At 47.7% G+C, this 16,033-nt stretch overlaps 1 protein-coding gene across 1 annotated transcript; it reads left to right on the top strand.

Annotated features, from left to right (window-relative positions):
- Positions 1–4,383: 4,383 nt before the first annotated feature.
- Positions 4,384–15,996, top strand: ADRA1B (adrenoceptor alpha 1B). Its single transcript, XM_015642289.3, has 2 exons — positions 4,384–5,654; positions 15,133–15,996. Exons 1-2 carry the CDS (start codon positions 4,688–4,690, stop codon positions 15,642–15,644), a joined length of 1,479 nt encoding a protein of 492 aa, XP_015497775.1. The 5' UTR covers positions 4,384–4,687; the 3' UTR covers positions 15,645–15,996.
- The last annotated feature ends 37 nt before the right edge of the window (positions 15,997–16,033 follow it).

Genomic DNA, 16,033 nt, shown 5'->3' with positions numbered 1-16,033 from the left:
ACTGACTTGTTCCAAACACTGATTTTCCTACCATTTCCTACCAGAGTCCATTGCTGGCACCACCCTCACAAAGTCTCCGAGATAAGGCCTCTCTCAATAACTGCTCAATTATTGATAAATGCTGGGAGTCCCCAGCACAGCTCTGACAGAAATGCACAGTGAGATAAAACATGGTTTAGTGTGGGCAATGGGAAAAATCTACATCTGGGAGGGGATTTAAGAGCCAGTGACAGCCTGAAAATAATTGTGTTTTAGTAAATTTTACCAGAAAAATGCTCTTGAAATCCTATTTACATAAAAATGACAAACACTGTATAACTACAGGAAAAAAGATTATTCCAAATTGCAAGTGTATGCAATCCTGTTTTGGCAAGTTCAGGCTAATAACCTTGGCTGTTAATACAAACCTCGGAGATATTTCCCTTACTCTGAAAATAAACCCACAAGGCTTTAAATATCACCATTGGACAACTGCAAATTAGCATTTTAAATGTATTTTTTTCTCTTCTCATCATGGAAATTCCCTTCCCTGGGGTTCAGGGTTTCTGTGTTCCAAGGAAATGGGTTCCTAGTTAATCACGAAATTAAGGAAACATAATCCAGTGTATTTCCAATGTCTGTGGGAAGTTTTTATAATTCTGGATGAGGCAAAGAGGTTTTCCATGAAGGACAAAGTCCTGCCCATCAGAAGGAATGGAAATGAAGGAAATACATTTCGTGGATGACACTGTCTGTGGTTTTTAGTGATTTCCAAAAGAAACACTTCAGGATGGAGCCTTGTACCGACTCTGCAAAGATACAGGACCAACATTTTCCACTGAAATTAATAAAGCAAGCAATAATTAAGTGCAGCTCTGTAGCTAACACTGAAGTTCATATCAAAAGCAGACAAACTTCATCTTTTTACCGATACAGTTTTAAGGAGCTCCCTACAGAGAAGCTCTGTTCTGAACAAAATCTAGAGCCAAACTCTCCCATGTTCTGAGAGCTGCAGATACAATTCTTCATCACAGGAATCGAAATACCCACCCACAATCACACCAAAAACCTTCCCCAAGCCCAGCTCCCCACTCCACTTCTCAGTAATGCTTCAATATCAGAGAAAACAGCAGAGAAGTGAGATGGAAACACTCAAGGGGGATTATATAAAACTATATGGAGATATTTAAATATCTCGTGCCCCCACACCCAATTCGGAGCAGCGTTGCAAAGGTGCTCTGGGAGTGTTTCTGCTGAGTGTCAGGATCAGATCCAATTCCAGCCTGTATTTTAACATCCCTCTGCAAATGAGGAAAAGGAGCACAGTCCCTCACAAAGCTGAGTGCTCAAGGGCTCCCTTTCAATGGAGACTCTGGGAGCATGATTGAAGTATAATTGACTAGAATCTTCAGGCTATTAAATTCACTTTTTCATTGAAAACTGTGAATTCATCTGGATGAAAGGAGCTCTGCCGTGAATCCTGGCTGCACTTCCCTGAGCAGGTGTCTGACTGGCTCCAAGCACCACCTCAACCCTGGCAGAAAAATAGAATTTCTTTTTCTCACAGCGCCTGTTCCATCCCTCACCTCCAGGCAGGTAAAGAGTTAATGCTGGTGTCTGAGTTTCAATACATTTCCTTCTCTCCCAGCACCTGCTGCTGAAGATCTCAGAGCAATTCGTGAGCATTCATCAGCTCGGGATTATCCGGCCGCTTTGTTTCTGCACAGGGCTGTGAGAGCACTCCGGCTCCTCCAGGGGCTGGGGAAGATCAGCCTCAGCTTTGCCTTCCTTTGAGCCCTGGAAGGGATTTTTGTGTCTGTCCTTTCCTCCAGAGGGGCACAGAAAGCAGCACCAGGAAGGGAAGCAGTTTGATCCCAGTACTCCGTAAATGATTTTGTCCAAGCACGGCCGGTGGGGATCCGCTCCCTTCCCTCTGCTGAGGGCACCGTGTCCTGGAGCCAGCTGACTCCTGGAAGTGGCTGCTGAAGGGCTGTAGAAAGATCTGGGACTACAAATTCTGTCTGGAGTGTGCCCAAAGGCAGCTTCGGGCCACTCTGTCACCCTTGGCAGGCTGGGCACGTCCCACACGGCGCCAGCTGAAAACCAGAGCGGAGCACTTCACACCCTCGCAGAGCTTTTCTTATCCAACCCCTCAACATTCTGCAGTGATCACATTTTCTGACGTGCCAAGGGCTGTAACAGGGTTATGTCGGGACCTAATGATCTAATCAAACTATTTTTAATCAGAGTAGCTCAGTCCCCAGGAGAGGGAGGATGCGGTGGCTCCGTGCCCTCTGCGCTACCCCTGAGGGTGGGACCAGGCCAGAGCCCCCGGCCTGAGGAATTCACAGACAAGGCAGAGAAACAAAGTCAGAAATCGCCAACAGAACCAGGAGTGGAGCCCTGCAGGAGCTGGAAATGTGAAGGATGAACGTCCCAAGTGCCAGCTGCTGCCTGCCTTTAGCAGCACTGGAATCTCTGCCGCTGACAGGGCAGGAAGGCTGAGGTGAAGCTCATAAATCCCGTGTTTGTTCCTCTTCCCTTCAGTGACTCCATGACATTATCCCGTCATTCTTGTGAACGTTTCAAAGGGAATTTTCTGAACAGCAAAGCTTTGCCACAGCCCTGCTGCTGGGAAGGGCCACGGCAACATCTGCCATGCACTCCCTGACAAATTCAGCTTTGGTTTACAGAGTTTGTCCTCAAAGCCAGCAGCCAGCTGCAGCTCCCAGCCATAGCTGCCTTATTAAATATGAAGCTTTTATTTTAAACACGGTACATTTTGTAACGGGAAAATCAATATAGAGTAACCCAGAGTACAGCAGACAACAGCTGGGGGACGTAATCTGCTGACAGAAAGTTGAGAACAGGAGTTTGGCAGTTTTATGTTCAGCAAATCTCTCACTTGTTGTTTTTAATGGCACTGAGCTCTAAAGATCTGAGATTTCTCCCCAAAGCTTCATAAGATGAAGAAACCAAGGCACCACTGATTTCAACATTAAGGGCTGTTATCTACAAAATAAATCAGTTGTTACTTATATTTTGCTTTATAGGCTACTGTAAGGGGATGACTCTCCCCAGAGCTACGATGAGTTAACAACATCAGTGACCTCAGAGCCCTGAGCAAAGGCTCAGGGAGATACTTCAGCATCAAGAGTAGTGAAAGTAAAATATTTCTTAAAGTAAATGCTTGTCTCTGCCCTCCCTTGGGCTGTGGGTGGGATTCACAATAAACTCTGCTTGGAAAAGTTACAGAGGTGGAAAAGAGGAGATGGAGCCACAGATGTGCCCAGTGCAGGAGTACAGAACAGCGTCAAGATTTTGCTGATCAGTTACAATTTTATTTTATTAGCAGATTCTTAATTAGAAGCAAACTCTATGCCATCATTGAATATTGAATAGTAATACTGAATAATGAACAGTACAAATAAGCCAGGGATTTTTGGAACCAAGCTATTTGTCCTTATGAGATGATTAACTCTCTAAAATGATATGTGACTCACAAAATAAACTCCAATATATTTCCTTAACGGGCAAAATGGTGACAGATCATTTTGTCCCAAAACTGCTTTTTTCACCCCGTCCCACCAAGGATTTTTTTTCTCAGATAATGCAGATTTTTACAGGTTTGCACTGCAGGTTCCTGTGGCAAACGCTGAGTTAAGATCGCGATGTTCCCCTGGTGTCACCTGGCCGGCATTGCCCTCTAGTGCTGTCCCCTCACTGCTGTCCCCACTGCTGTCCCCTCTGCTGTCCCCACTGCTGTCCCCACTGCTGTCCCCTCTGCTGTCCCCACTGCTGTCCCCACTCCTGTCCCCACTCCTGTCCCTCTGCTGTCCCCACTCCTGTCCCCACTCCTGTCCCCTCTGCTGTCCCCTCTGCTGTCCCCGCTCCTGTCCCTCTGCTGTCCCCTCTGCTGTCCCCACTGCTGTCCCCTCTGCTGTCCCCACTCCTGTCCCTGCACCGCCACTGCACTGTCACAGCACCGCCACTGACAGACACCGCACGGTCCCTGCACTGTCCCCTCACCGCCACTGCCCCCGGCCCCGCAGGGACTCGGGGTCATCCCTCTGTCCCTCTCTCTGTCCCTCTGTCCCTCTGTCCCTCTCTCTGTCCATCTGTCCCTCTCTCTCTCCCTCTGTCTCTCTCTCTGTCCCTCTGTTCCGCTGTCCCTCAGTCCCTCTGTCCCTCTATCCCTCTGTCCCTCTCTCTGTCCCTCTGTCCCCCTGTCCCTCTGTCCCCCTGTCCCTCTGTCTCTCTATCCCCCTGTCCCTCTGCCCCGCTGTCCCCCTGTCCCTCTGTCCCTCTGTCCCTCTGTCCCTCTGTCCCTCTGTCCCTCTGTCCCTCTGTCCCTCTGTCCCTCTGTCCCTCCGCCTCCGTGGCGCTCGGTGTCGGTCTGTGAGCCCGCCCCGCGTGTCAGGCACGGCAGCAGCGCAGCTCCCCCGGCTCGGGCGGGATCTCTGCCGCTGCCGCTCGCTGCTGGGTGCTGGGTGCTCGGGGATGGAGCAGCGCGGAGCCTCCCGCCGGTGCCGGTGCCGGTTCCGGCTGCCCCGGCGGGCCCGGCCCGGCTCTCGGCGCTGGGGCTGCGGCTCCCCGGGACCGTGAATGCTCCTGCCCGCTCTGCCCGCGGCTCTGCGGCCACTTCTCCCGTCCGGAGATGACTTTGAGCTGACTCGCCCAGGGACGCAACCCCAGCTTGCTATGGAGGATGATTTTTAAGATGAATACCTACCTTGGCGATAAATCCAATACATCGATACCGGGATATTTCAAAGGCTCTGAGCTAAATTACGGCAATTTTTCTGCAAACAACTCCAACGAGACGGGAAGCAACCTGGATTCACCTGCCTTGGCCACCAGCAGGGCGATCATCGTGGGGCTGATCCTCGGTGCCTTTATTCTCTTTGCTATCATCGGTAATATCCTGGTGATTCTCTCAGTGGCTTGCAACAGACATTTAAGAATCCCTACGAACTATTTCATCATTAACCTGGCCATAGCAGACCTGCTGCTGAGTTTCACCGTCCTGCCGTTCTCTGCCACGCTGGAAGTGCTTGGCTACTGGGTTTTGGGGAGGATATTCTGTGACATTTGGGCAGCAGTGGATGTGCTGTGCTGCACAGCCTCTATTTTGAGCCTGTGTGCGATTTCCATCGACAGATACATCGGGGTCCGCTATTCCCTGCAGTACCCCACGCTGGTCACCAGGAGAAGGGCGATTTTAGCTCTCCTGGCTGTCTGGGTCCTGTCCATGGTGATTTCCATCGGGCCTCTGCTGGGCTGGAAGGAGCCGGCCCCGCAGGACGACAGGGAGTGCCGGATCACCGAGGAGCCCTTCTATGCTCTCTTCTCCTCCCTGGGCTCCTTTTACATCCCTTTAATCGTCATCCTCGTCATGTACTGCCGGGTCTACATCGTGGCCAAAAGGACTACCAGGAACCTGGAAGCCGGGGTGATGAAGGAAATGTCCAACTCCAAGGAGCTGACCTTACGGATTCATTACAAGCACGAGGACTCCTTAAACAACACCAAATCCAAGGGTCACAATCCCAGGAACTCCTTAGCTTTCAAACTTCTAAAATTCTCCAGAGAAAAGAAGGCGGCCAAGACGTTGGGAATTGTGGTTGGCATGTTTATCCTGTGCTGGCTCCCCTTCTTCATTGTCCTGCCCCTGGGTGAGTTGGGAACCGGGGGACTGTGAGGGCAGGGGTTGGGATGGCTTTGTTGGATCCTACAGAAATATCATGGGAAGGAATCGGATGAGAAGGAGATACTGTTGGGAGAGCTGCAGGGAGCAGATGAAAGGAAGGGAATGAAAGGAAGGGAACTCCTGATCAGCAAAGAGTCACACTGGAACTTTGGGCAGCGTGCAGCTTCACAAAGCTGCTCACCCAGAGTCCCCAGGAGGACAACATCTCCAGGGTTCATGTCTTAAATCCCCTTTGTGTTGTTCATTTGAATGGAATTAGGTGTCAGAACCATTACCAGAATGCTTTACCCCAAATCCTAGATGAGACCAAGAGCTGCAGCACTGCAGTGTTGGGGATTTGGGATATAACACAGGAGGATTTGGGAATTTTAAGGTGCTCAGACTGGAAATGAACTCAGTTAATTGAGAAGAGCAAAACTCCCCTGAGCTTTGGGAAGCCAAAAAGTTCTAGTTCTGGGTTCAAATATTAGTGATCAAATCCCCAAACCAAAGGAGATCCCACAGACCCCCAAGGAAGGTGCTCGTTGGTGTCAGCAGCTCTTAATTCAGGCGTTTGGGACGCTGCCGTGGGAGCTTTTGGCAGCCACTTTGTTCACTTTCAACTTTAAAATATTGTTCAAGTGTTGACATAGCCTTAACACATCGCTCAGTGTCCCTGAAGTTGTGTGAAATGTGCTTGTATTGTTATTAATATTAACACCTCTGAAGGGGAGTATCTCAAGATACTCAATTACTGAGCTCTCAGAAATATCTGTCCAAAATTAATTTCTCTGAGACGATCTGGCAGCCTAATTATGGAAAGAGGTGGATAAAGAATAGGGAGAAAAAGCCTTTATTAATGTTCTGTATTTGTGTTTACTTAGTTACCCAACCAAAACATTTCTGATTGAGTGGTAAGCGAGTATTTTTAGAGATTGTTGTAGAAAACTAAACTGAGTTCAGCAGCCTGGTCCTGGTGAAGTGTTATAAAACTGTAATTTCTGTGTAATATAATTTAGAATCTTTACTGCTTCACCTACTGCAGGGCAACTTTGTCATTTCTAGCTTATTATATAGAATTTAAAAATCTTTATGACTCAACACTTGCATAAAGGTCATGGTAAGGATGTGAAAAATTCCAGACAGAAGGAAAACAGTGAGTAAAGCTCTCTTTGCCTACTGAAGTTTAAGTCCCTGTGCTGGCTCTTAAAAGAAGTTAATAAATATAAAACAATCAAAAACACCCAGCTGGGGATAGAAATGTATTTCCACCATATGTAGCAGTACCAGATTTGTAGCCAGTAGGTCATGATCCCCTGATAAAGCAGATTCCCTCTTTGATTTTGAATTATTGGAGGATAAAAGCAGCTGTGAACACAGCAGCTTGTGTGTGGGGGTGGCAGGAGCCAGGACTGACACCCCTCAGCCAGCTCAGATGTGGAGCAGCCCAGCAAAAACACGGACACAGGGCAGGAGCAAAGGGAGACACCAACCAGCTTCCATAAAAGTGACAGTTTTCCCTTTGAGAGGTTATTTCAGATCCCCTGGGCTCTCTGGGAGGTTTAGTGAGTGCCTGCTGAACCACCTGAGGGAGAATTTATTGCTTGCCAGGATATGATTTTATCTCCTGTATAAATTGTGCAAAGGCAGCAGTGGGTGACAGGCTGGAGCCTCCAGCACAGCACCGGGGCTGGCACTGGGGCTGGGGACAAACCCAGGGCTGGGGACAAACAAAATCTGGGGACAAACCCAGGGCTGGGGACAAACCCAGATCTGGGGACCCCAGCCCAGTGCTGTGACCCCAACAGCCCCAGTGTGGGGCCCTTGGCACCCCAGAGCCGAGGGCAGGAGGAGCTGCAGGGACGAGCTCTTGGCAGTGTCATAAATTCTGCTGGATCCCATTCCTGTCAGAAACCCTCTGGCTAAAGCAGGGGGGCAGAGGGTATCCACAGCATCCCATACTGGATCCAAATGCATTTCCACTGAGGGTATATTCCCTTTGTTCTGCTGACTAGGAATAGGCTGGATTTATTCCTTGTCCCTGATTTTTCTTCTCAAATTTATGATCCAGCACTGTCCAACCCCCTGTATTTTTATCTCTGTGTATCAGTGCAGAGTCAATTAGGGATGTCAGGCATGACTCAAGCATTGCTCACTAGGACAGGTGGGAAAAGTCCTTTCCCTGACATGCACAATGCAGCTGCTCTCAACTGCAGAATTCCTAAGGAGCTGTGAGCTGCACTCTTCATAGCAGGAATCTTTTGCTTTGTGTCTTGAAGGCACAGAATTCAGTGAAATGCTATTAAAAACCCTTTAAAGAGCACCCAGTGGTATGAAATCAGTTCCTGGGATAGGGAAATGTAGAATCCAAAAGGTGCTGATGTTTTCCAAGCTCTCCATTGGTTCCTGGGCTGTCCAGCTGGGACACCTCCCCTCCCTGCAAGGACAGGCTTCCTCCTCAGCTTCTCCTTCTCACACCTTCTGTTTGCCCCAGTAACCCAAATCACACCCTCACATCTGCATCGTGGCTATTTCTATTTCTATTTCTCTGCTCCTTGTTTCTCTCAGTAATTCCATGACTCTGCAGGAGGGTGTTGGCAAAGCAGCTCTGGATTGCTGTGGATCCAACCACAAAACATTTGCCAAGCTGGTAAATGTTATTTCTGCGGCACCGCAGCCCCAGGTCTGAACAAATCTTCTTAGATGTAGCAGAGTTTCCTTGGTATTCTCAGCAGTTCCACGAGTTTCCCAGGCAAAATTATTCTTCTTCCAGTCTGGCATTTCAATTTATTCCTCAGCTCCTCGTTTGATATTCCAGCCCAGAGTTACTCCATCAGGTGGCAGCGATGCCCTGGGAACAGCTGTGGTGCTAAAAGCAGGCAGATTGCTTGGAAAAATGGAAAGAAATGATAGCAACACTTCCAGAGCGATTTTCAAGCAAAAATCCCAAGGAAAGCTCTGTGTCCAGTGCAGCTTGGAATTCCAGCCTTGCCAGCACAGGCACTGAGCTGCATTAAATTCTCAGCACTGAATTTCCCCCAGTCAGCTCTGGAGCTCTGAGCTGGGCTTCAGCACCTGGGGATGCAGAACTGGGATCAGAGAGAATCCTGTGAGAAATCTGGGTTCTTCCTGTATTGGATATTCTTTCCAGACAGCAGTGGAGCTGCAGAACATCCTGGCTGCACATTTATAAAAGCTCCCTGCCTGTGCAAACAGTCCCCCTGCCACTCAAAATTATTTGTGATTCAACATAAAAAATAAACTAAAGACATTCGTGTCTTTGAGACAACTTCTTGGGCCATAAATTCAGTGACTCAGCTTTGAGGAGTAAATATCTTGTTTTTTTAAAATAAATGTTTCTTTTCATCCTTTTCATACAAATTCTTCCTTAGGCAGTAGGACTGCATTAAATATTCACTGGTGATAAATGATGAGTAAAAGAGATTCTTTTTATTTAAAGGCTAGAGCCCTGCAGAACTGCACTCATTAAAACTCCTTTCAGCGATGGAGTGTCCAATTTTATGACAATACCTTTGTTTAAAAAATGAATACAAAATGAAGGATTGTATATTATTTACCCCTGTAAATTGATACATCAGAGCAGAATTCCCAGTCTTCTCCCAGACATTCCCAGAGGGAAAATTCACCAGTCACTTCACCAGGGCACTTCCCCAGCCTGCTGCATAATTCCAGTGGAGACCAGAGCAGGATGCACTGCTCAGTTCAGAGCCTAAATCCCTCTGCTCCCACAAATCCTGGGGTCCATCCACTGAAGAAAAATAAAACTCTCAGAACTTAACCAGCAGTGGGAGAAGGTGCCAAGAGCCCCAGGATGAAGATACACGTGGTGGGACCTTCACTATGGATTAAGCTTTTGTAATCTCTCTATAAGTTATAAAAAATAACATCAAATATTCTGCATGTTGTAGGTTAGCCAACACAAAATTATTCTTAAAATAAAATGTTATTTAAGTGCAGAATGTAGATTTTTGTTACATCAGGACAACCTCTGAGAATTCCAAATTAAACCCCTTGGTTTCCATGGGAAACCTTCCAGGCTTTAGGTCTGGTGCTGTCAGTGCCACCGGGCTCTGCTCTCTGCAGAGCTTTAGGCCTGGCTTATCTTCACCTCATTTGCCTCCTCTTCCTCTCCCTGACCAGTCCAGCTCTCTCCAATTGGTGACCTCGAGTTAATAATTACAGATTTCAGATAAATCCCTGAGATGTGGCAATCTGGCAGGTCAATCCTTGGCAAAGTTCAGCTGGCAGGAGACAGCAGGAACTGGACAATTAAACATGCTGAGGGCATTCACTGAGCAGCACTGAGGGTTTTGGCACGTGGGGAGCACCAGATTATTTTGGGATGATTCATTTTCCTACTGAAATAACCTCCCTTAAGCCCTGGTTTAAGCCTTTGCTTTGCAAAGGGTATCAATTTCCAGTCATTTGCAGATGTCTGGGGTTTAGGACAAAGTTGTTATCAAAGCAGGGGAAGCTGCGCAAATTCCTGGGTAATTCCTCTGCAGGCTTTGGATTTGTTTGTCAAAGGAGCAAAGGGAAATCCTACAGTGGTCAGTGTCACAGAAACAAATACACCAACAATGCAGAAAAAAAAAATACAGAGAAATCAGTGTTGAGTCTTCAGGGATGGCAGCAGCTCCTGTGTCAGAGAGATCCAAGGGAAAAAAATCAGGTCTGAGCCACTGGGCAGTGAGAGGAAATCTCACAACTCTCAAAATCAAAGGCAGGAGGGAAGGGAGAGTGTCAGGGGAGATGTTGCTTTTAGCAGGGCAGCTGGAGGTGAGGTCCTTACCCCAGAGGGGTTTGCAAACACCAGAGCAACTGCTCAGGCTGGAGGGCACACAACAGCCCTGAGCAAAGCAACACAATTCCAGGTGGCCCTAAAGCACCTGGGGCCAGAGCTCGGGGTCTTCAGGTGAAATACTGCCGGGACCAAAGAGCCAGGAGGTTTTTCTTTACATCTTTACTAAAACAATCCTGCATGACCCACTGCAAGATTTGGAGCTGTTTTGATGGGCTTGCAGGTGAGCCCTAGGAACTGGAAAGCAATAAGCATCCATCCCTGGGGGACAAGAGAGAAAACCTGCGCTGGAAATTCATCCAGCACCTCTGTAGCAGTGTTCAGCTCCATGCTGGAGCTTTTCCTATGGCCAAGACAGATTGGCTCAGCTGTCAGGCAGAAGCAAGAAGGAGAGAAAACACCAGAGCGTGTTCAGTAATTGCAGATATTTAAGGACAATAAATGAAATGTCAGCAGACTCAGATTAGCTTTCCTAGACTCCCTTAATCAGCTAATCCTTTGCAAAAGAAGGATAATCTTGGCTCTTGTGCTGTCTAGTCAGGAGCTGCTGGAGTCTGTGACTCTTTTGGACTAAACAATAACAACAATAATGCTGTGTTTGTGTCCCTATGCACTGTCAGCTTTAGACACTGAACAAGATTCTGACCAAAACTGATCTTGGTTTTATCATATTAGTCTGAGGGCAGCAGAGTTTAAACACAGGTGAGTTCTCTCAGTGTTGGAAGTCACAGAGCTGGGCTGGGCTGAGAAGTGGTGCCCAGGGCAGTAATTCTGTGTTTAAATACAAAGCACTGTCCTTTCAGAAATCAAATGTAGCTGCTGTGCCTTGCAATTGCTTGGAAATGCAAGGAGGTGTAGCAGCTCTGGGGTTTAGGAAAAGACCCCACGCCTATCTGTACTCCTTGAAGTCCTGGTTTTATTTTGGCCACTCCAGATAAGTTTCTATTTCTGGAGCATTTCAAAAGCTCTCAAATCTGAGTCATTGTGAATGAAGTTCATGCTGTTCTCATTGCAGTGATTTGTTCATCTGAAATACAAGGCATCTGCTACAGGTTGTCAGTCCTGGGACATAAATTCCTCACAATCAGGAGCTCTGATCAACCTGGGATGGTGGAAGGTGTCCCTGCCCATGGCAGGGAGTGTAACTGGATGGGCTTTAAGGTCCCTTTAAACCAAAACACTCCATGACTCCAGGATATCCATAATGCACCTCTCACTGCACTGGAGAATGGCAACTGCCAGACTTGGAACCCCATCAGATTTGTATGCTTCTCATTGTTACTTATAATTTAGCCAGTTTTCCTTTCATTTTCCTTATTGAGTTTGATTCTGCTTATTTTGGATGCTCTCCCTGTTTCTCTACATCATTTTTCACTGTTTTCCAGCTGTTTTCCCTGTTATCCTAATCCTCTCCTCCAGCAGCCTGCAGTGCCTCCCAGCTTGACCAACCCTTAGTTTTATAACCATCCTCTCCACTTCATCATCTACTGTTTGTAAACATCTACTGTGTGGGGCTTTTTTCCTATATTAAATAAGTCCAGGGGAATGTAAACAAACACTGGATGCTGGAAGAGAAGAAATCAGGAGCTGTAGAAATCCAATTAGCTCTAAAACCTTGGCACGCTGGCTTGGCTGAGCCTGTGGTGCGAAGGGCTGCAGAAAGCTTAAACAAAAGGCAACCACATCCTTTCAGCACATTCTAAACTCACAACAACTCTGCTCAGGGGCAAATTATTGCTCCTGCAGGGAGGATTTTACTGGCTGTGCACACAGGGGATGTAACTCAGCCATCAGCAGCTTCCAGGAGTTGAGGCTCCTGCAGGAATCACGGAGGTTCCCAGCCTGGAAAGTCTCGTGCTAGTCACAGCACAGGTCTGATCAACCATTTCCCAGGGAAAAGTTCCATCATAGAGCAGATTCCTTGCACAGCAATGCTCATTTCTGCACAAGCTGATTCCTGGGGGACAGATGGAGATGGGAGTTGATGTTGGTGAAGTTTCCTGTTTTCCCTCTCTCAGAACTCAGAGTACAACAATTAAATCATTCCAGAAGATTTTCCTGCTGCCCACTGATATTTTAAGGACTCTTCCCAGGTCCACTGAAGTCCTTATGAGCATTTTCAAAGGGTTTCAAGGAGTTGCCTGACTCCAGTGGACTCTGAATTTTAATGTCTCGGTGATGCTCTGCCTCCATATTCTGCAGAATATGTGAAAAGAATTAATATGGCAAATTGTTTCCCACAGTTCCCTAATTTCATTGAGGAGACTTGACTGACTTTCTCTGTAATAAGCATTCATTATAAAGAACCAGTCAGAGCCTAAATGAAACTAGTTCTTCCTAAATAAAATACTTCTTAATTTCTTTTTATGATTCTTGCTCAGTGTATCTCCAAACTCAACAGCTCCATCAATCCTGGGCCCTGTGGGCAAAAAACTGATCCCTCCAAACTGATCCAGCTGATTTTCTGAAATATTTCCTGTGCTCCATTCCTCGCAAAAGTCTCGTTGGTGTCAGTGGTGCAGTGAGAGGGAGATCGTGGTGCTGTGATTAATAAATCACAGGGTTAGTGCCAAGAAATAAAAATGAGCAGAAAATACACATCCCTTGGAGTGAGGCTGTTAAACATGGAACGCCAGGAGAGCAATCACTGGAGTAAGGAAATCCCTCTGGCCACCCCACCATGAATAAATCACTGAGGAGAGAACCACATGCAAATTCTCCTGGCATTTTAAAGAGCCATTTAAATCAGCACAGGGCAATATTTAACCTCTTTATCAGGCTGCAGTAGGGGAGGGATTGGAGATTAGAGCAGGAAATATCACTCTGGTGTTCCAGTGTGTCCAGCAGGCTTTGCTTTAGCATTTTATCAAGGTATCAAAATATCCCACGCTTGTCTTCTCCTGACAGGTTAATGCAGCTAAATAAAAGGTATTTTGGTTAATTTTTTTAAAAAATAAAAAATAAAAATTAAAGATCAGCATTTAGTTACAATAATAGAAAAGTTTTGAAACTGAGAAATTCAGGAGTAAGTTCATGTGTGATACAGATTAAAGAAGCACAGCTTGTTTATCCACATTGGTTCCCAGTTCTTCTCTCTAGACTTTCACTCATTTCATCTGGCCTGTAAAATTCCTTAGTTTTTTATTTATTTATAGCACTTTCTCTCTCCACATTTAACTTGCCTAAAAATATTTCACTTTGGTAGAGGAATGTCATATAGATTTTCAGCTGTTACAGTATCAGAGAAAGGCAGACCTTTCAATCCACCACCATGGATTCAAATTTACACCTGAGAAAAAATAGAGATTCCTGAGCCACTTCATGAGGTTTGCTGGACTTTAAGAGCTAAAAATTTATATTTTAAAGGAATTCCAGAAAACAATTTAAGAAATTTTTCAGTATAAGCTCCAAGAAGTTCCTTGTACCTTATGATGCTTTGTAGTTGTTTTGTAAAGCCACAGAGCTTCTCTTTCCCCTAAACTGAAGGGAGAGATTAGCAATTATCAGCTACAAAATAAACACTGCAAAGGTTTTGCAGCTGAGCATGGGGAAGTTTTGGTAGCATCCTCCTCATCTGGACTGCAGTTATAAACTTGGATCAGTTTTCCCTTTATAGGAATGTAAAGGCTCATTCCATGGAATCACAGGAATTATCAGTGGATCTCTCACCTGAGACGTTCAGGAGACACAGTTTTGGGAGCTGCATTGATTTGCTGTATGCTGGAAATTTTTCAAATGCATTTTTTGTTTTCTCTGATGTTTGACATGTTGTGCTCTGTAATTCCTGCAGCATCCATCAGGACAGAGGCAGGATCTGCAGGATCTGCAGGATCTGCAGGAGCTGCAGCAGCTGCAGCAGCTGCAGGAGCTGCACAGAAAAGGTTCTGGCCAAACCCTGCAGATCATTGCCAGCAGCACAGCCCTGGGGGACAGGGGCTCACCTTACAGGAGTCCTGTAAAACCCTAAAGTGCACCAGTCATGAGGAAATCCCTTTAAACTCTCCATTTAATCCTGAGTTCCTCAGCTCCAGGGCAGAGCCTGAGCTGGCACCATTCCCAAACTCAGCCAGGATAAAATCTGGGATGTGGAGCCACAGGAGCCTTGGTGCAGGGCGTGCAGCCCAGCCCTGGCACCACACACACTGTGCTGGCTGTGCTGGCACCCCAGAGCTGTTACCCAGGAGCAGAGGAAGTGTTCTTGCATAGCTCTGAGGCCCCAGGCACGACCTCTGCGTGGCTGGGAGATGGGAACAGAGCCCAGAATCACATCCCGCCCCTCCATGGCATCCTGACAGCCACCACTGACTCAGCTGATTTCACAGCCCAGCAAACCCAAAACCCTCCAGAGGAAAAGGTTCCTTCCCTGTCCCTGGGATCAGGAGATGTTCCTGCAGCAGGTGTGGACCTATAAACACAAGGACTGCTTCTTATTTTTTAATCTTTTAATCAGTGATGTGCTCCTTTAGCTTTCAGATGGGAAACACTTCCTTATTAGCTTTAAAAAGAACATTTCAGTACCAGAAGAACGACACTGAAAGCTACGTGTATAAAAGAGTTTTAAAACACAAATTGGGCGTGTTCCCTCCCTAAAGGCAGACAAACCTCTTATCTCAGATATTCTCTGCTTGTTTCCCCTGGACAGGATCCCTGTTTTCGGCTCTGAAGCCCCCTGAAACGATCTTCAAGGTGATTTTTTGGCTTGGCTACTTCAACAGCTGCTTGAATCCCATCATCTACCCCTGCTCCAGCAAGGAGTTCAAGAGGGCTTTTATCCAGATCCTGAGATGCCAGTGCCACCGGCGCAAGCAGCTGGGCTGGTGGCCCTACAGCTACAGAAACTGGAACCGCTGCTCCTACGAACACGCCAGGAGAGATTCCCTGGAAGACAGCGGGAGCTTCCTGAGCGGCAGCCAGAGGACTTTATCCTCGGCATCGCCCAGCCCCGGCTACGTGAGCAGGATCAGCCAGCCGCAGCTGGAGCTGTGCTCGCTGCAGGAGTGCGGTAACTGCAGCTCCCTGCTCAGCCCGGCTCGCCAGGGCGGCGGGCAGAGGCAGCAGTGCCAGTTCTTCACCTTCCAGCTCCTGCCCGAGCGCAACGGGCACGGCCTGGCCGTGGGCCAGGACTCTGGGCAGGGGCCCACGGGCACACCCTGAGCGGCAGCGCTGCCTGCAGGGCAGCTCCCTGTGGAGTTCCCACCTCTCTGTGCCCTCTGGACACCGCCCTGCCCCGTGCCAGCCCCATGGAGCCACGCTCGGCTCCTCGGGACAGCTCGGGAAGGGACAGGAGGCTTCATGTCACAGCAGTGCCCAAGAGCAGGGACTGCCCGTATTCCCGGTGAATTCCCAGAGAAAATCTACTGAAGGGTGAGCAGAGGGCAGGGAGGGGGCTGCACACAGCCTGGGAAGGGCACAAGGGGTTCCTCAGGTGTCCTGGGAGAGCTGAACAACCAGACACACCTGTATGGAGAGAGGGGGAAATGGGGTGGGCAGGGGGTTGTGCCAGGGTGGGGAGGGATGGATGGATGGATGATGGATGGATGGAT

The sequence above is a fragment of the Parus major genome, chromosome 13 (assembly GCF_001522545.3).
Source record: "Parus major isolate Abel chromosome 13, Parus_major1.1, whole genome shotgun sequence".
In the NCBI taxonomy this organism is placed as follows: Eukaryota; Metazoa; Chordata; class Aves; order Passeriformes; family Paridae; genus Parus; species Parus major.
This window is presented reverse-complemented; position numbering and strand designations above follow the sequence as displayed.

Excerpts from the sequence above, each read along its gene's own strand:
- ADRA1B (XM_015642289.3), top strand. The coding sequence starts at position 4,688 with ATGATTTTTAAGATGAATACCTACCTTGGCGATAAATCCAATACATCG. Across the intron at positions 5,655-15,132 it reads CTTCATTGTCCTGCCCCTGG|GATCCCTGTTTTCGGCTCTG; the intron begins GTGAGTTGGGAA and ends TCCCCTGGACAG.